A 19,025-nucleotide genomic window follows, 5' to 3' on the forward strand; every position below is an offset into this window, starting at 1 on the left:
AATTTGGAATTGTCTCCTGGAAGCACAGACACTTCTGGTTCTTGCTGGAGTGAAGAAGGAGCAGAACAATTTATTTCTTGAGCTCCCAAGCAGAAAGTAAATGCAAAAGTCAGCTCCCGAGACTGCGAGTCTGCTCTCTGGCACCCACTCCAGCTCTGCTTCTCATTTTCTTTTTTTTTTTGTGTCACCTTGGGCAAACATCTTAACCCCTTTAATTCTGTCTCGGGGAGTGCTTTTCAAAAGGACGCTCTCATTTTTCCCCTCCAGTTAAGTAGGTGATACAAAAGGTCAGCCCTCAAAATGCTGGCCTTGAGTGGAACCTCATGTATTACATGATGAACGCAGACATCTGCATGACTGTGTTGCAAATACCATGTACGTGTTTGCTCGTGCCTGTGTAAATCCCAAGCCATGCTCCAAATTTAGGTATAGACCAGCGCAGAAGATGGACGGCATGGCGGAGAGTGGGTCCAATAGCAACCTGCACACTACGCCGGAGCAATCGGTTGCTGCTCAAAGTCAACATCATCAGCAATTCATAGGTGAGGAGACTGCTTTAATGTATTACATACCTCACGTCTAGGCTTAAAACTTTAAGAGGAAGGAAGGTCTTGTCCAGCAAGCCCCAGCTGTTCTGCATCTGTTTGCTTTTCTAATAAATCTACAGTATTATATATTATACATATATAATATATATATTATACATATATAATATATATTTTGTATTTGGTATATATCCCAATAAGCTCTTATAATGTCACATTTGCTAAGTGTATTTGCTAACTCCTATACCCACAGGAAGGCTTTTTCCTTGCACTGTCAGGTCTGTTCATTCCTTCTTAGTGTGTTTTTAATCCGTTTGTTTTTATCCAAATTGGGTGGAAAGAGTGGAGGTCCAGAAGAGCTTTGCAAGACAGGCAGCTGGAGGGAGAAGAGCAACTGTCTTCATTGCAAAGGCTGTAATATGTATCTGGCTGCAGACGATCCATACAGACCTTCTCCTTGTGGGACAAGCGCTCTGGCTCTGCTGGTCATGGATCTATGTGTCTCCAGCATTCAAGCAGAGATACCAAATCCTGGCCAGCTCTGAGCCTTCTCTGAAATACAATTGCTCCTGATATGTCTGCTGCCCAATTATATTTTCCATTGTACTCTCAAAATACCAGAGAGACGTTCTTCAGGCTTCCGAGAAAATTTAATGGGAAGCGTGGTAGATGAGGACAATGTATTCTTGTTTCTTTTATTACAGAGAGAAAGAAAACATTTTCCTTTCCACACTGAATAAATGGGCTGCGGTTGTTCGCTTTTTGCCCAGTATAACAGCATGAATCAGGGAAAGTACTAGATTAGCAGTCTCATTTCTCCTATTTCATCCCAACTGAAACGTGAAGGATAACCACCAGCAATAGCAGCACCTTGTACTCATCTGTAGTCCTGCCTAACTGACTGCTTCCAACTCTCACCATCATTCCCAATCTTTTTTTTCCCTAGATGTAACCCACGTCTTTCCCGAGTTCCCAGCCCCTGATCTAGGTAATATCCTCTTACAAGAAGGGGTCACCATGAATGATGTGAAAACTCTGCAGCTTCTTTACAGGCGACACTGCGAGGTGATTATTTGGAGTATTTTTAATTGATTTATTAATTGATGTGAGCCATAATTAACGTGCTCATCTCATATCCTTCTCTTAGAGAAGCTAGAATATAATAGGGAATGCCTGATTTGCTAGTATTACAATTCAAGTATTGCATTTTATGTATTTTTTCATTGTGTGACCTGCTTTATGTTATGTTGATTATTAAAACAATGCCCTTTCCGTTATTTTTCTTGTAAATTTAAACTATATGGCAGAACATGAAATTTGTGCTTACACTGTGTGACAAGATGCTAGCAGAGCAGCTAATGAGTTGTGTTCTTTGTTGTTAGGCGACTTTGGATGTTGTAATGAATCTTCAATTTCATTATATTGAGAAACTGTGGCAATCCTTCTGGAGTCCTAAAACACCATCTAGTGATGGCTCTACTGCCCTGCCGTCCAGGTACACTGCTGCGCTTTGATTATTTCTGAATGCTCCATTTTTTGGTGGTATTTTTATCTTTTAAACATGCACGAAGTATTTTCAGCTTCATTAGGCATTTTGAGTGCTTTGTAGGACTTGCAAGTATTTACTTCCCTGCAGAATCATTACAAAAAGCGTCAGAAGTGTTTAATATTGTAATGACCCCACAAAGTTCAGACCTCCAAGGAAAGCATCTGCTCTGATTATGTACATCTATGTGCCTTATACCTCCTGTAGCAAGCGTTCATCCAAAATGCAGAGATGAATGAGAACAAGATGCTGCTTTCATAAATGGTCGTCAGGAGCAGACAGCAACGATTCTGTGCCATTAGGTCTTGGTCTCGAGTGACATCTCAGGCTGGGAGGTTTTAGTGACGTCTAGACTGACTCACTTCTTTGGATGGCTCTCCAGATCTTTGAGTGCCTTGTGTTTTGAGGCAGATAATGGGAAATGAAGCTACTCTGATCTTTGTACTCCTGCCTGGCTCGTTGTCACTGCCTTTTCTTCATCCTTTATGCATTGGTAGTCTGCTGCCAAGAGACAGGGGAATGGAAAGAAGTGAAAATAGAGAAAATTGAAAAGGGGAAAGTTTCTTCTTAAAATTTGTATTAAAAATCTGTATTGTCCACTCCTACTGATAATATAAGGACTTCCAATACAGACATTTTCTATTCAGAAGAAAAATGGTAAAAGTTTGAGTAATAAGCAAAGACCCCATAATAATCTGTAGAATATATGGCCCTGTTGTTCTCAGTAGATCTTACCCAATGGATATTTTCCCGCAAAGAATCACTGTAGCTGTGTTTGGTTGTTTCAAAATCTCTTTTACTTAAGTGTATATCTCCAGGGCATATTGCAACACCACAGAGAGCTGTGCTAGGTACAAATAGGCTCACTTGGATACTGGAGGTAGCATTTCTGCAGGGCTCTGTCTAAACTAGCCTATCTTGCTAAGGCTGTGTGCTCTAGTACCTCTCCATACCACTGCTAATAATCTATAATAATCACTATTCTATAACCACTAATATAATCACCAATCTATAATAATCAATAATCACTGCTAACAGGTAAATAAAGCACTCCCTCCCCCTGCTTTATATATATACAAATATAAAACCAAAAGTGTTTTGCCAAGTGGCAAACTGTTTGAAAGCATGATAAAAAAGCAGAATATGGTTCCACTTAACAGAAAGTTTAGGAACTTGATGGCCAGTTCCTCCATGTGAGTGTTCTAGGAGTGTATGCCCATGGAGTTCATTTACTAAAACTGCTCAGGCAAAGGCTGTAAGTACATCTTTATAGTATGTCCAAAGCTTGGCTTTAATGATTTTGATGTAACTCTTGGGGAAAGTCCCTTCCAGATTCCCAGTTCCCAGCGTAGTGTCTGAGCAGCTCTGCTTTGCTGCCCTGGCCGTGCGTTAAGGCTTTGGTTTTCTCTGCTTGCTGTTTAACCAAATCATGCAGAAAAAGTTTCCACACATCTGTAAAATGGAAATACTGCAAGCTTGATTGACCTCATTCAGTTAGAGACAATATGCTCTGTTCTCATCAAAACACCAGATCTTTTTCCTTCTGAAAACGTTCAGCATTTGAAGGTGTTAAACAGCTCAAAGCCATTTGCAGGATCCCTCAATACCAGCTAATCTGCTCAGACAACATTCGCTGCAAACGTTTGCCCCACTGCTGCAGCTGAGGAGGTTTAGAGCACAGGGGAGAGGCGTGAAGGTTTTGGAAATAGCTGGGTCTGTAAGGAGGAACTAGCTAAGCCTTTGCTTGCTGAAATGACTGTACTGAAGTACAGTTCCCAGGTGCACGTGAACATGAGTGAGTGAAAGGCAACCGGGGCTCAAGACAAGAAGTGAAGACCAAGCACAGGAGATACAGATTTGAGCGAAAACTGTGGTCAGAGCTGTGTGACCCATGGACAGAGAGGAGCTTGCAGAGTTAGACAAGACTTGTACAAATGATCAGACATTTCCTTTTGAAAGAAACATGAATTGCTTTTTTCTGCTGAAAACTGGGGTTGGAAATTTAGGGGGAGGGTGAATGCACTGAACGCAAACCTGCTGCTCATGCTGCCTCCCTCCTCCTCCTCCCGCAGTGAAGAAGAACACGAAGGGACCCTCCCAAAAGATAAGCTGATCACTCTGTGCAAGTACGAACCCATCCTCAAATGGATGAGGAGCTGTGACCACATCTTGTACCAGGCCCTGGTGGAGATTCTCATCCCAGACGTGCTCAGACCGGTGCCCAGTGAGTATCCAGCCACGTGGCCAGGAGGACACAGGTGGTCCCGACTCCTGCTCAGCTCTTGCTCCTCGCTGGGCTGAGTCATGGGATGTTGTGCCTGACAAACAGCGATCCATGACTCACTCAGTCTGGCTACCACTTGCCACAAAGATTTCCATTGTAAAAGCTGATTTAGAGGTTTTTGGTTTGAATACAAGCTGAAATATTATGGCAACAGCAGTATTCCTCCTGCAGCATTGCTCGGCGTTGATGGTACTTTGTGGCCCCTGGAAATTGCCATGCCTTTTAAAAATTTTTAAAGATTTGGTTTATTGCATATCACAATTCCTGAGTTTGGCTAGGAGTGAAGGTAAAAGCATAGGCTTAGTGCACAAGTAAGCACAGCTAATCCTTGTGAGATATTTCCTTGCAGATAGTTTCTTTGTTTACATAGGACCATCCTTGTTCCCTGTTGCACCTCCTGGAAATTTGGGGTCAACTTTTGTTTGGAGCAGTACAGGAAAGCCATGTCTCTCTGTGCTGCCGTTGTCAGTCTGAATGCTGGAACATGTGTGTCTTTAAAGAGCGTATGTCAACGTTTGGAAAATGCTCAGAAGGACCATGAATAAGAATAAGGATAAGTAAGAACAAGAAAATAAGAAAAAGAATAATAAGAAAAAGAAGAAAAGTTTGAGTAACAACATCAGAGAATACGAATAAAAAAAATTTCAGTGCATCTCAGGATGCAGCTGATTTTCTTGATGCTAAATCTGGGTAACCAGATCAGGGGCTGTGCTTTCCACAGCAGTCCTAAGCTAGAAGGGGATGTCCAAAGATGATACAGAACAGCCTTTCTAACTCTGCAGACTTCTTTGCAGGCACACTCACACAGGCGATTCGTAATTTTGCCAAGAGTTTGGAAGGGTGGCTGATGAACGCAATGAGTGAATTCCCCCCCCAGATTGTCCAGACCAAGGTAAGCAGATGGAGCGCGGTGCAGGTCAGGGGTGTGAACTGAGTGTGTGTGTGTGCGCGCATTGCAGTTTTCTACAGTCATTGGAAATCACTGCCAGGGTTTGGCCACGACTACTCCAGACTAGCACGGTGCAATGAATAATTATGAACCAAAATCAGCAAGGAGTGAGAGGACAGGCAGGGCAACTCCTTTGTACCAGAAGCTGATGATGCTCTGTCCATTGAGCCATTCCTGTGTCCTAAAATTGCAGATAAAGCTGTCTGAAGGAAAATCTCTGCACTGGCATGAAACTGTCCTACTAGAAAGTACAGGAGACCTCATGTGTCTTGCAGTCTGTTCTCAGCTTGCTGGCCTCTGCTGGAGGCAGAGCGTGAAAACCTGTTAGTTAAAAGAAAAGAAAGGCAGAGGCTGGTTTGCACAATGCAATAGATGCTGCAAAAGTGCTGCTCTGGAGCACTCGTGTATGCGTTGGACAGCAGCATGGGTGGAACTGTGCCGGTTACCCGGCTGATGCGTGCTGCGTGCTTGAGCTCAGCATTGAGAAGAGTTTGCCTTTCATCTCCGTGGCCTCCTGCTCGCGGTGCCCTGCGTGCTGTGTTGCAGGTCGGGGTAGTGAGTGCCTTTGCGCAGACATTACGGAGATACACATCCTTGAACCACCTGGCTCAGGCCGCCCGTGCGGTGCTGCAGAACACTTCCCAGATAAACCAGATGCTCAGTGATCTCAATCGGGTTGACTTCGCCAACGTGCAGGTAACTTATAGTACCTTTTCCTAGGTCGTGTTGTCTAGAACTGGGACTCTGTAATGAGGTTGTCTGCTGGTAGCCAGCATCTTATTTCCAATACTATGAAGCAATTAAATGACCAATTTAATGGGTTTGGTGTTACTTTTCCAGGTAAGTCTGCCATCTCACTGTGAATAGTGGAGAAGATACTAAGGAACTTCTGTAAGAAGTAGTGCTACCAACAATAATACAGTTCTAATAATAATATTGTATTGTGGTCTGGACAGATTGGAGGAGACATGATTCAGAGCTGGTTTCGAGTCCTTGTCTACTAGAAATGAAGTTGAATTCCTGGGTTGGGATGCAACAACTGTGCAGGCTTGGCATGAGTAACTGTCAACCCTTCTTCCCGAGCAGGAGCAAGCCTCATGGGTGTGCCAGTGTGAGGAAGGCATGGTACAGAAGCTGGAGCAGGATTTCAAGCTCACTCTGCAGCAGCAGAGTTCTCTGGACCAGTGGGCTAGTTGGCTGGATAACGTTGTTACTCAAGTCTTGAAGCATCACGAGGGCAGTCCCAGCTTCCCCAAGGCAGCCAGGCAGTTCCTGTTGAAATGGTCTTTCTATAGGTATATTTTCTTTCTCATTTTGGAGATATTTCTGCACGGGGGTTAGGGCCTGTAAATAGCTCCTTTAAAAGCCAAGGCCAAGTTCTTTACTTCCATGCAACTGGTTAACTGTTGCTCTGCCCTGGTACAGAAGGGGGTGTTGTGTCTCCTGTATCCTTTCAGGATGGGGATATAATACTCCATCAACTAATTTCTTAAAGTGTTTTGATACTCTTGATACTCTTAGAGGTAGAAACAGAGCCCTGTGTCCCACAGTACCTTCAGGGTCAAGAATTCACATCAGCCATGATGCAAGTGTAAAACACAACCCAAATATTTTGTTTCCCGGCCATTTTCCAGCTCCATGGTGATCCGTGACCTCACTTTGCGCAGTGCTGCCAGCTTTGGTTCCTTCCACCTAATTCGCCTGCTTTACGATGAATACATGTTTTATCTGGTAGAGCATCGTGTTGCCCAGGCAACAGGGGAGACACCAATTGCCGTAATGGGAGAGGTGAGAATTGTTTATTCCCTAGAAACAAACCCAAACTAAGCAGCGCTTAAAGAGACACGGTTGGTTCGCAAACTGCACTGTGTCCTGAACATGTTTTTATAACTATCTTTGCTGAAGGATTTACTGAGTTTTTTTGAGTGCCTGGCACAGGGATCCAGCTCCTTGAGCATCTTCCATCCTGGCTCACTAATACCTGAGCTGGTGGGTTTTGGGGCAGCTGAGCATCAGCTGGGCTTCAGAGGCCTGGAGGAGGGAAGACAAGGATCCCCCCCACTTCTCTGCATAACCTGTGGATACCAACCCTGGCTTTGTTCCGTCAAACATAAAAACTAAAGCAAGTAAAAACAGGTCCAGAAGTTACTTTACCTGCACCTTTCAGTGGTGCCATTCACTGAACTTCTTCAGGCCTCCGCAAGCTCCAGTTACATGCGCCGTCAGCCACTCTCTCTGTTTTTGACTTGGAGAAGTGATGGGTTGTTTGTGTTTGAGGGGTGGGTATTTGTTGGGGTTTTTTTTTAACAAATTAGACAGCAAATCTGGCATCTGGCTTGCAGGCAGGTCCTGTCCTGCCTTGCTGAAGCCACTTCCAAATTTTCACTCTGAAATGCCCAGATTTAAAAGGCCCTGATCAACCTGTGGCAGCAATACAGAAACTATTTAGATTAAAACTGATCTCATTTGCTCCTTGAAGCTCATGCTGTTTTCTTCCTTCCACGGAGCTCACGTAGGGGAGCCAAACAAATCCATTGCATGCCTTTTGCTTTCCTTTCCCTCCCGTCAGACCCATGCTGTTGCTCCAAGTCAGCAGTGCTGCGAGTTCACACCATTCCTTGCAAAACCTCTGTCTTTATCGATATTAAAGGAATATGAAAGGCAGAAGGTGGCTGCCAGCAAAACCTATCTGTGGGAGGCTTTCATCCTTCAGGTTTTGCCTTTATTAATATTAAACTCTTGCAATATTTCTGTTCTCCAGGAGGAGGCTGATTCTTCCCAGCAAAAGAGGATGAATCGTGCCCTTCCATTTCCATTGCTCGCTTTATAACTCCTTCTCTCCTCAGGTCCTTCTGCTGCCCAACTTTGCATGACTTTTCACCATTATTGTTACAGTAATTTAGTGTTTCAGACCTCCTCACAGAGGGAGACAATACATCTCCAGAACCCAATATATCACCAGCTCTCTGCTTACACTTGGCACCGTGGCCTTGCAAGCCAAAGCACCTTCCTGACATGAATGCAAAGGCTTTGCAGAGAGTTGCAGAGAGATGGAGTGATGGTAGAGTCCCAGGAGAGGTGAATAGCTGGCATGTCTGAGCAGCTGCCCAACAAATACAGAGAGCTGGAGAAAAGGCACTGTCCTTTGGTCTGACAGCATTTGGTTGTGCCCTGGGAGGCAGAAAAATTTCTCCCTTCATTCCAGAGTTTGATCCTGCCCTGGATTGTCATGTGTGTTGTTTGCCCAGGGGTTTAAATGGTAGCAGCACACTTTTTCCCAAAACATGTGGTTGGTTTTGCTTTCTGCTCTTCACCACCAGCACTGCTGGTGCTTGTGGTTTCTTCTGAGCACTTAAGCTGCTTGTTAGAATTGCTTGGAAATAGATGCCAGCTTGCAGGTCTGGCGCCTTGGGTCTCCGTAAGCCTCACTTACCTTGTAACTCCTTTTTCTTTCAGTTTGGTGACCTCACGTCCCTGTCCCCAACACTGCTGGACAAAGGTACCTCCTCTCCCTCAAGAGAAGTTCTGCTGGGGCAGGGTTGAATCACAGTGGGAGGGGGGAACCTCGTGCTGGCTCTTCCACCCTGCTCTGTTGGGAGAAAGGACCTCTTCCCCTCCAGTCGCCACTCTCATGCTGAGACCTGTCCTTTGCAGATGACATTAGTGACCTGGGCAGCGAGGTGGACATGGACTCCCGGAGCATGGGGGAGCCGCTGGTGAAACGGGAACGCAGCGACCCCGGCCACTCGCTGCAGGAGATCTGAAATGGGGACTCGGCTTTCCTCCAGCTGGACGAAGACATCCGGAGCCAGGTTTGATGGTTGCAAGCCTGAGTCTCCCCGTATCTGCGTTATTAGTGCCTCTTAGTTTCTCTTTAAGTTTACTTCTGTTTGAGGATGGGCTCTGGGGGTCAGCCTGGGTGGGCGGTGGGACGGGACTGGTTTGTCTGCCTGCTTTCCTCCAGCATGACTGCTGGCTGGAGCGCTGAGGTCCAAAGTCTGCTACCGAGTGATGGGAGCCTCCATGATCAGCAGCGGATTGGATGTGCCTGGCTAGGAGAGGCTGTCCTCTCCAGCCTGAGCGAGGTGGGCAAACGAGGCTTTCTCTTTCAGGGTAGGTGGTTTGGGTTTCTTCCCCACTTCTCAGACTTCACTGTGATACGAACTTGAACCAATCAGTGCCCAAGAAGAAGGAAAAATACCTGACCCTTCTCCTCCAGCCTTTCAAGACAAGTTGTTCTGGCTCCAACTTTGCCAAATCATTCATGCCGGGGAGTGCAGGACAGTTCGTCTCTCTTGTACCCGCCTGGGGAGAGGGTTCCAGGCTGCACATCCATCTGGTCCCAGCAGAGTGGTGCACGTATGCGCTCTGGGATTGACACATGCACGCTCTGGGACTGGCACATACACGCTCTGGCACTACGGGACGTGCGTTCCCCCCTGCTCCCGTGTCTCCCCAGCTGGGCGCTTCTTCGCTGATCCACAAATGCTCCTGGGACACTGTCAGGCCAACTCAAGATACCAAAGGACTCTGAGGAAGCGGCAGCTGGTTGCAAAGCGTGTTCGTTGCCCCCTGCGCTCTGACGCCCGTGGGCAATCCCATTGCCCGGCAATCCCCATCCTCGCCAGGGTACCCAGGCAGAGGGGAACCGGTCCGCGTCCTGGGTTTTGTAAAATTCTCGCTTGATGTCCTACTAAAATGTTGAAGGTAGGGTGCAGCTGCCTGCGGGGCTGCGTCTGGAGCATGGGCGAGGGTGTGCGACTGCAGTGCCTTAGGGTGGGCCGGCGTGCCTGCTTCCCCCTCGCTCTGGGTGAGCCGGCGCAGCTCAGACTGATAAAACAGCCCGTCACACGTAGCAGCGAGGGGCTCTTACGGGCCCCGGCCATGCTCAATGCTACGGTGATGTTTCCCCTTGCTGTATCGCTTCGCCTTTTCCTACAGCGTCGTTGCGGTGGTGGCTCCCGTGGGGCTGAGCTGGGGGAGCTTCTGCCCTGGGGCGGGGTATTCTCTCTTTATTTTATTCTTTTATTCTCTGGCCTGACATGGACTACAGGGCAGAGGAGGAGGGGAATCTGTCATCAAGCCAAACTGCAAAAACAAAGCCCCGGGGCAAATGTTTCTGTGAATAAAGGCTGTGTCATAAATAGCTTTTATTATTATTATTTCTAATGATACAGTATTTGATGTGAGCTTTTCCAGGGGTCTCGTGTACATTTGCATATCGGAGTATATTCTATCCAAATATATTATTTACTCATTCCGAATGGTACTAAGGTAGCTGTGACACTTCAAAAATATTGCTAATGGAAAGTAAAAAGAAAGTGAGTATAGTGGAACATCATTCCCTCTTACTGTCCCATGCTGTTGTCTGTCAGGGTGATGTTTGTCTGTAAATGTCTCATATCAAAGTAGCGGGAGACAAGTGAGAACGCTGGCTTTATTTGTAAATAACGATAAGGAATACTCCCTGGATCAGAGTCTGCACTTCACACCCTGCTGATGAGAGAAGATGGTCAAAACAACCAACTGAGCAACCAAGTCTTAAACTCCCTCGCTCCCACTGAGTGTGATGTTAACTTCAGCTGGTGCATTGGCTCTTCTTTGCAGCTGCTACCGACCGAACCCAGCCACCTTCTGCTTACCACGGACGTGCAAACGAGACGCTCTGGACCTCTGCAGCACTGTGCAAGGAGTCTGGATAACCACCTAAACCCGATATGCACAAAATTCCCAGCTAAACCGGAATAGCAATAAACATATATCAAATGCTCAGGCCTGTACAATAATTGTTGTGGTCCCATTTCTTCTTTAATCACTGAAAGGAGATGTCAGGGAGATGCTGCAGCCTTGCAGCATCAGGGGGAGATGCAGGGTCTGGCCAGTGCAGTATAATTAAAGCAGTTTTGGCCAGGGATCCAGTGTCTGCAGGGAGGCAAATTGACCATGAAACAGCAACTGGTTTGTAGGGGTAATAAGCCCTTTACCCCAGAGTTCATGGAGGGGAGAAGAGGCTGAAAGATCAGGCTGCTTCTAAGCACAGGGCTGCAAGAAGCATTTTCTAATTACGCTTCCAGACTAATTGTGGCGGATGGGAGAAGTGAGACAGGGGTGTGACGAGTGACAGATCATTCCTGCTCTGACCCCTCGGGAAGGGGAAGGTTTAGCCTCAGCCTCTCTCCCTCTGCGTCCTTCTTGCTCACTTCATTCTCCCTTTGGATTATACCCAGTCTTGCGGGGACAGCTGGACCAGCCTGAGCCTCATCCTTTGAGTACCGAGTCTCAGGGCTGGAACAAGGGGGTTGTTATATATTCCCCTTGTTAATACCCTGGGGAGGTCAGCAGCACCTCCTGACCTGAGCACACCCGCCTGCAAGTGGAAAGCAAATCACAGCTCAAAATGCTCCCATTAAAATGCACACAGAGCCCAGCTTTGCCTTGCCTCTGGCTCCATCACCTCTCCTAGATGGGCAAATCCCTGCAGAGATTTCAGTGCCAGCGTCGTGGCAGGGCTGGGCTGGGCGGCTGGGGAGCTGCCGGGCTCGGGCAGTGGGACCGCAGTGAAGGACGGGGGAAGCTGGGCGGCCGGCGCGGCCCCTTGCTGCCTGCCGGGGACCAGCAGTGCCCGGCGCGTGGGCAGGGGGTCGCTTGCAGCAGCGTCGACATGTGCACTTCCAGTCGAGAGACTATTTAGATGGGAATGTTGGGAGATGGGGGTTGAGCCCTGTAGCATTCTGACTGGCAGTGGAGCTGCCTCCCACTGCAAATTCAGGTGAGATGTGTTCTCATTGTCACCTGCCACCCAGTGCCACCACCCTTCAGGGACCGCGGCTGTTCCCAGCTCCCCTGCCTCCCCTTCGCCACCCCAGGACTTTCTCCTCCACCCACCATCTCACCGCCATGCGGTCCCCAACCAGCAGAGAAAGCCAGGAGGTGGCAAGGGGGGTGGAGGTGGCAGGGTGGGGTGACACCAAGTGCACCACCCCCAGGAAAACTAGGGGAGTGTGACGCCCCAGAAGAGGTTTGGCATTGCCAGTCCCTGTGGCTCATCCCAGAAGGATGAGCTTGGAGCTGGACAGTGCAGCGCAGCCCAGGGATTCACCGGGAGCAGCCCAGCATGGCTGGGGCAAGGTGTTGGGGCAGGGAAGGCTGCAGTGCTGCCTGCAGAGCCACAGCCAGGGACCGGCCTGCCCATGTGGGAGATGCTGCCAGTTTGGTGCCAGTCAGGTTGTTTCGGGAGCTCCGGGTGCATGTGTGACGAGCCCCCGGCCAGTCCTTGTGGCCACAGGGCACAGAGAAACATCAGCTAAAGCCCATGCCTGGACAGATGGGATGAGGGTCCGGCAGGTCAGGCTCCCAGGATCGACCTCTCCTGGCTCACGGCACCCTCCGCAGCCCCCAGTGCCCTGGCATCACCCCCACCCAGCAGAGCCGCTAGCCCCCCGCTGCGCTGACAGCCGTGTCCTCACCTCCACATTGCCCTCCCACTTGCTGCCCAATGCAGGGCTCAAGCAACAGGGATGAGTTTCACCCCGGACCTCCTTCCCCATCTCATGCTGAAGCTATGGGCTGTCCTGCCCCACAGTGTCACGCCGCCCAGGGTGCCCAGGCCCTTCCTGGGGCTTCACCCTGTTCCTGGAGCTCTTTCTGCTGTCTCTCATCGGGGTAGGGGTACTTCTGCAGAAAGAAGGACTTTTGCCTGTCACTCCAGCAGCACCAGGAGCCCAAACAGTGCCCTGGGCTGAGCCCTCCCTCCACCTCCATGTGACTGTGACTGTTACTGTCCCTGTGCAAGGCAGAGAAACTGAGGCACTGACCAAGATGCCTCCTGGCAGCAGTTCGCTGCCCTGCTGCGTACTGCAGGGTACCGGTACCAGCACCGCTGCCTCTGCTCCTCTGCCTGCCCAGCCTGGCTGAGCAGCCACTGCAGGAGGAGCTCGGCTGCTCCCGGGGCTCAGCTGGGGCTGTTTAACCTGCAGACAGGTTTCACCTGGGGCCTGGTGGGTCTCGGTGTGGGCAGGTCCGTAACCACCCACTGGGGCTTTCTGGGTGGCTGCTCTTATAAAGCAGCAGCCCATGGCCCCTAAGGACTTTTTCTTCCTTTCTTTTCCTTTCTTTTCCCTTTGTCTTTCAGGAGCCTTAGTTTGACAGGGGCGAGGGTTGGGGCCTGCTGCCTGTGGGTCTCTAGGATGTAGTGCTGGGACTTTCTACCCTTCCTAGCGTTGCCAAGCAGGTAAGGGCACAGCAAGGAGCTGCCTCCGCTCCCCTGTCTCTGGGCTGGGGTTGGGGGCTGCAGTCCAGAGCAGGGCTCTGCCCTGGGGCTGGCTGCAGTCAGGAAGTGTCCCAGCACTGTCCTTCTCCTGTGTAATGTCCCAGATGAAGGACGATGTCATCACGTAGCTCTGGGGTGGCCTTGGGGCTTGGTTCCCAGCCCAGCTGCAGCACCCCTCTGCCAGTGCAAAGAAATGCCTTCCCGGCCCTGCATGTCCTTTCACCGCGGAGCCGCTCGTTTGCCCTGCTCAGCCAGAAGGACTTCAAAAGCTTCAATGGGTATGTGGCTGCTGGGATGTCCATGAGGGCTGAGCCTGGGTCTTGCCTTTTGTTTGTCCCCAAGGGAACGTGTCCCTTGGCTGGGATGGGTTTGGTTTCATGGTCTAACACTGGTAATCCAAGCACCAGGAGGCTTGCAGCATGCAGGCTGGTGTTGCTCCCCATAGTCAGGGCAAAGCTGATAGCCCTGGGTCTCCCTGGTGTCTCTGCCGTCTGCACTGTTGTGGCCAGGACCGGGCAGTGCTGCATATCCCAAAGGCCACCAGCTCACCCTTGTGTCCCTGCTGCTCTGCCAGGAGCTTCTGCGACACAAGTGATGCTTTGGGGTCTGATCTCTTGGATGGCAACTACTCCATCCCTGACTCGCAGTTGGTCCGGAGGATTGTGTCCCAGGTGGAGTTCTACCTCTCTGATGAGAACCTGGCCAAAGATGCTTTCCTCCTGAAACATGTCCAGAAGAACAAGATGGGCTTTGTCAGCATCAAACTGCTGACCTCCTTCAAGAAGGTAAGCAGCCCATGGTGCCAGCCAGCTGGGGTGGGAAGTGGCCTTCATGGGGAGGATGTGTGGGTGTGCTCTTGCTGTTTCTGGGGTGTACAGGGAGGTCCAGGCTCTGCTCAGGCTGTGTCCCAGTGAACCACTCACCAGCAGAGCTGGGCTCTTTGCCTTCGATGTGCTGCAGCAGCTCTCCAGCCAGGGAAAGGTTGGGGAAGTGGTGAACAGCCCAGGGCCCATGCTCACCCATGGCTGCTCTGGGAGAGATCACCCCTTGACCAAAAAAACACAGGGAAGCACGGGTGGTTTGATGTATGGCAAAACTGCAGCTTGTTGCCACAGTCCAGGGGGCACTGGGGACCTTCTCCTGCAGACCTGAGGGTCTTCCCCGCTCACAGGGAAGGGTATTATTGCCTTGCCATGACTTGTGGTTGATGGGGTTGCAGCCTGGCTGGATGATGGATTTAGGGTGGCCCCTGCCTGGGGAGACTCACAGGGTTGCAATGGCCCTCTCTCTCCCCCAGGTGAAATACTTGACGCGTGACTGGCGGCTCACGCTCTATGCCCTGCAGTTCTCAGAGCTGCTGGAGGTGAATGAGGAGGGCACTAAAGTGAGGCGGCGGGTCCCCGTCCCCGAGTCCCTGCTGAGCATCCCCCCCAGCAAATTGCTGCTGGCCTGGGAGCTGCTGCCCCAGAAGCAGGACGTGCTGCCACCACTCCAGAAGAATTTCCTTGAGACCATCACAAGGATGTTCAGCCCCTTTGGTGCCATCGTCTCCATCCGAATCCTGCGGCCGGGCCGCAAGCTGCCCTCGGATGTGCGGAAATACACATCACGCTTCCCTGAGCTGCTGAGCAAGTGCTGCGCACTGGTAGAGTATGAGAGCCTGGAGAGTGCCCGCAGGGCCTTTGAGGACCTCGGCCACCAGAGCCGCCTGGGCAGCGAGAGCATCAGGGTGGTCCGGCTCTGTGGGAAGGGCTCTAAGAAGAAACCTGGGGCGGAGAGGGAGATGGTGGAGGAGCTGGTGGACCAGCCAAGTTGGAAAGTGCAGATGGCAGCCACAACCTTCCCCTATGGCCTCGGGGACTCCCTGTTCTGCAGCTCTCCAGAGTCAGATGGTGCCCTGGCATCACTACCCCTCCTCCTGAACAAGGAACCCTCAGCACCTGCCTGGCCTGGTGGTGACTTCAAGCCCAACGACGTTGACAACACCTTCACCGGATCACTGCTCACCAGCAAAGTCTTCCCTCCACTGGGGACAGGCTTGGGCATGGGCAGCTGCTATGGCCTCCGCTCCAGCAGCGAGAGCCCCCGCTGCTGCAGCTGGGGGGCCGGGGGGGATGCCTGGGCACCCTGGCAGAGCAGCCCCTCTCCTGATGCCAAACCTCCTCCTGGCAATCTGCTGGCAGCAAAGAGAGTACCTGAGCCTCCCGCTCTGTGGGATGGGGTGCTTCGCCTGCCTCATGGCCCCGATGGCACCGAGGGCTTCTTCAGCAGCTTTGGGAGAGAAGAAATTGTCCTCCAGCACTAAGGCTCCTTGTATGTTTGGGTTTGGGGATTTTTCTTTTCTTTCTGTTTTCCTCCTTCTCTCAAGCCGAGGAACTCTCTGTGGCCCTGAGAGCTGGGGGTGGTGGTGATGCAGCTGCTCCAGGGGATGGGAGTTTTGGTGCAAGGATGATGCTCGGGGATGGGCGGCGTGTGAGGCGAGATGCTGAGCAGCAGTGGGAGGTGCGCCGGGCCGTGCCGACGCCGGCTGTGTCCTGCGGGGACCTCACCCTGCACCATCTGCCAGCCGGGCCCGGAGAGGTGAGGCCGCTTCCCGAAGGTGCCGTTGGCTGCGTTGGCCCCAAGTTGTGGAGCTCGGATGGGAAATGGGCAATAAAGAGAGGTGAGGTGTCCAGGCGCTTTCTGGCTGGTGCGGTGAGTTGTTTTCTATTTTTTTTTCTTTTGGCTGATCGTATCAGTTTTGCCCCCCCGCTTCCTGCTCTGGCGGCTGCCCCAGGCGCAGCCAGAGAAGGCCGGGAGGGTCCCCGCCCGGCCCGCAGCTCCCTCCCTCGCCCTTCTTGGGGTGATCTGGGGTCATTTTTCTGTGGCAGGGAGGCAAAGCTGGGCTCCGGAGCTGAGCGCGGTGGCACCCAGGGAAGGGCGTGACTGTCTTGAGGCTTCAGAGGGCTTTGACTGAGCCCTGTCCCCGCTGGAGGGGCCGCTGGTCGTGCTCACGACGAAGGCCTTGCAGCCCTTGCTGTCGTGCGTGTGCGTCCCACCGCCGGCCCCCCAGGTCTGCCCTTGTCCCAGGGGCTCCATGCTGCTTTCTCTGTGGGGCCGTGCCTGTGAGTCCTGCAGGGACCCATCTGTCCTGGCTCCCTTGCCAAAGGGCTGCTTGGCCTGGGGAAGGGGACAGGGGAGTTCCACCTGCCATTGCCTTCCCTGCTGGTGATCTCTCGCCCCTGGGGCTGGCTCGGTGCCCCTCCGGGTTCGCTGGCTCTGATGTGGGGCTCAGTGGGGCTTTTGCAACCCTTGGTGCTCTTTTGAGCCAAGAAGAATCTCCACCCTTTCTTGGGTGCCAGGGGGGAACATTGTCACCAAGGATGAGGAGAAGCCTGAGGTACTTAATGCCACCTTTGCCTCAGTCCTTAATAGCCAGACCAGTTATCCTCAGAGAATCCAACCCCCTGAGCTGGCAGACAGGGATGGAGAGCACAATAAACTCCCTATAATCCAGGAGGAAGCAGTTAAGGACCTGCTACACCACCTGGGCCAGGTGGGATCCACCCAAGAGTACTGAGGGAGTTGGCGGAGGAGCTTGCCAAGCCACTCTCCGTCGTTTCTGAGCAGTCCTGGTTAACAGGGGAGGTCCCAGATGACTGGAGGCTTGCCAATGTGACACCCATCTACAAGAAGGGCTGGAAGGAGAATCCTGGGAGCTAGAGCCCTGTCAGCCTGACCTCCGTACTGGGGAAGATTAGTGAGAGGTTAATGCTGAGGGTGCTCACGGGGCATGTGCAGGACAGCTGAGGGATCAGGCCCAGCCAGCACGGCTTCATGAAGGGCAGGTCTTGCTTGACCAACCTGAACTCCTTCTGTGAACAGTTGACCTGCCCAGTGGAAGGGGGAAGGCTGTGGGGGTTGTCTACCTGGACTTTAGGAAAGCCTTTGACAGTGTCTCCTACACCATTCTCCTGGAGAAACTGGCAGCTCATGGCTTAGGCAGGTGCGCTCTTTGCTGGGTAAAGTACTGCCTGGGTGGCTGAGCCCAGAGAGTTGTGGTGAATGGAGTTAAATCTGGCTGGTGGCCGATGACAAGAGGTATTCCTCAGGGCTCAGTTCTGGGCCCAGTCTTATTTAATATCTGGATGAGGGGATCGAGTGCTCCCTCAGTAAGTTTGAAGATGATGCCAAGTTGAGGGGGTGTGTTGATCTCCTCGAGAGCAGGAAGGGTCTGCAGAGGGACCTGGACAGGCTGGATCAATGGGCCAAGCTCAGTCGTATGAGATTTAACAAGACCAAGTGCCGGCTCCTGCACTTGGGTCAAAACAACCCCACGCAATGCCACAGGCCTGGGGAGGAGTGGCTGGAGACCTGCCCTGTGGAAAAGGACCTGGTGGTGCTGGTTGACAGCTGGCTGAACATGAGCCAACAGTGTGCCTAGGTGGCCAAGGAGGCCAACAGCATCCTGGCCTGTATGAGCACTAGTGTGGCCAGCAGGAGCAGGGCAGGGATCGTGCCCCTGGACTCAGCACTGGTGAGGCCGCACCTCGAATACTGTGTTCAGTGTTGGGCCCCTCACTACAAGAAGGACGTTGAGATGCTGGAGCGTGTCCAGAGAAGGGCAACGGAGCTGGGGAGGGGTCTGGAGCACAAGTCTGATGAGGAGCGGCCGAGGGAACTGGGGGTGTTCAGTCTGGAGAAGAGGAGGCTGAGGGGAGACCTCATCGCGCTCTACAACTACCTGAGAGGGGGTTGTGGTGAGGTGGGTGTTGGTCCCTTCACCCACATAACTAGCTAGCGATGGGACAAGAGGAAATGGCCTCAAGTTGCACCAGGGGAGGTTCAGACTAGATATTAGGAAAAACTTCTTTCCTGAGAGAGTGGTCAAACATGGGAAGAGGCTGCCCGTGGGGCTCGTGCAGTCACCATCACTGGACGTGTACAAGAAGTGTGTAGACATGGCACTTTGCCACATGGTTTAGTGGGCATGGTGGTGTTGGGTTGATGGTTGGCCTTGATGGTCTTAAGGGTCTTTTCCAACATTAATGATTCTATGATTCTATGTTTCCCGGTGCCCCCTGCACTCCCTCCCCCTCCCACACAGGCATGGAGCGGTTCAGGAGAAATGGCTTTTAATGGACAAAAACAAGAGAAGAGGACTCCCTGAATCTACTCTAACACCCCTCCGCCCCCCAAAGCACACCACCAACCCTCCGCCCACACCCCCACTCCCCCCACCTCCATCTCATCCCTGCCGTGGGTCTAATCCCCGCCCGCCACCCCCGTGCTGGCTGCCAGAGCCCTGCGCTTGCTGGGTGGCTCTGGCATGGTGCTCTCCCCGCTCCGCTTCTGGCCCTGCTGCTCTGCCATGGCAGGCTGCGACGGTGGCAGGTCGCTGCCCGCATCCCCCCACAGCTCCTGGGGCTCCATCCCGACGCTGTTGAGCGCTT

At 51.7% G+C, this 19,025-nt stretch overlaps 2 protein-coding genes across 3 annotated transcripts in view; both read left to right on the plus strand.

Moving 5' to 3' along the window:
- Positions 1-9,258, plus strand: part of RFX2 (regulatory factor X2) — a gene marked incomplete at its 5' end in the record, with an annotated part of 28,123 nt that extends 18,865 nt beyond the window's left edge. For both annotated transcript variants that reach the window (XM_082010988.1, XM_082010989.1), the window contains 10 exons: positions 427-542; positions 1,492-1,610; positions 1,928-2,040; positions 4,164-4,315; positions 5,170-5,267; positions 5,871-6,020; positions 6,411-6,619; positions 6,959-7,112; positions 8,781-8,823; positions 8,979-9,258. In XM_082010988.1, coding sequence (XP_081867114.1) covers positions 427-542; positions 1,492-1,610; positions 1,928-2,040; positions 4,164-4,315; positions 5,170-5,267; positions 5,871-6,020; positions 6,411-6,619; positions 6,959-7,112; positions 8,781-8,823; positions 8,979-9,088 — 1,264 coding nt within the window. In that variant the 3' untranslated portion in view covers positions 9,089-9,258. The remainder of the gene's footprint in view (positions 1-426; positions 543-1,491; positions 1,611-1,927; positions 2,041-4,163; positions 4,316-5,169; positions 5,268-5,870; positions 6,021-6,410; positions 6,620-6,958; positions 7,113-8,780; positions 8,824-8,978) is intronic.
- A 4,067-nt stretch (positions 9,259-13,325) lies between these two features.
- On the plus strand, positions 13,326-15,898 carry LOC309413700 (la-related protein 6-like; the record flags this gene model as incomplete). Its single annotated transcript, XM_082010896.1, has 3 exons — positions 13,326-13,871; positions 14,168-14,378; positions 14,891-15,898. Exons 1-3 carry the CDS (start codon positions 13,708-13,710, stop codon positions 15,896-15,898), a joined length of 1,383 nt encoding a protein of 460 aa, XP_081867022.1. The 5' UTR covers positions 13,326-13,707.
- Between the last annotated feature and the right edge of the window lie 3,127 nt (positions 15,899-19,025).

This window comes from Phaethon aethereus, assembly GCF_964289735.1.
Source record: "Phaethon aethereus genome assembly, chromosome: 26".
NCBI classification, from domain to species: Eukaryota; Metazoa; Chordata; class Aves; order Phaethontiformes; family Phaethontidae; genus Phaethon; species Phaethon aethereus.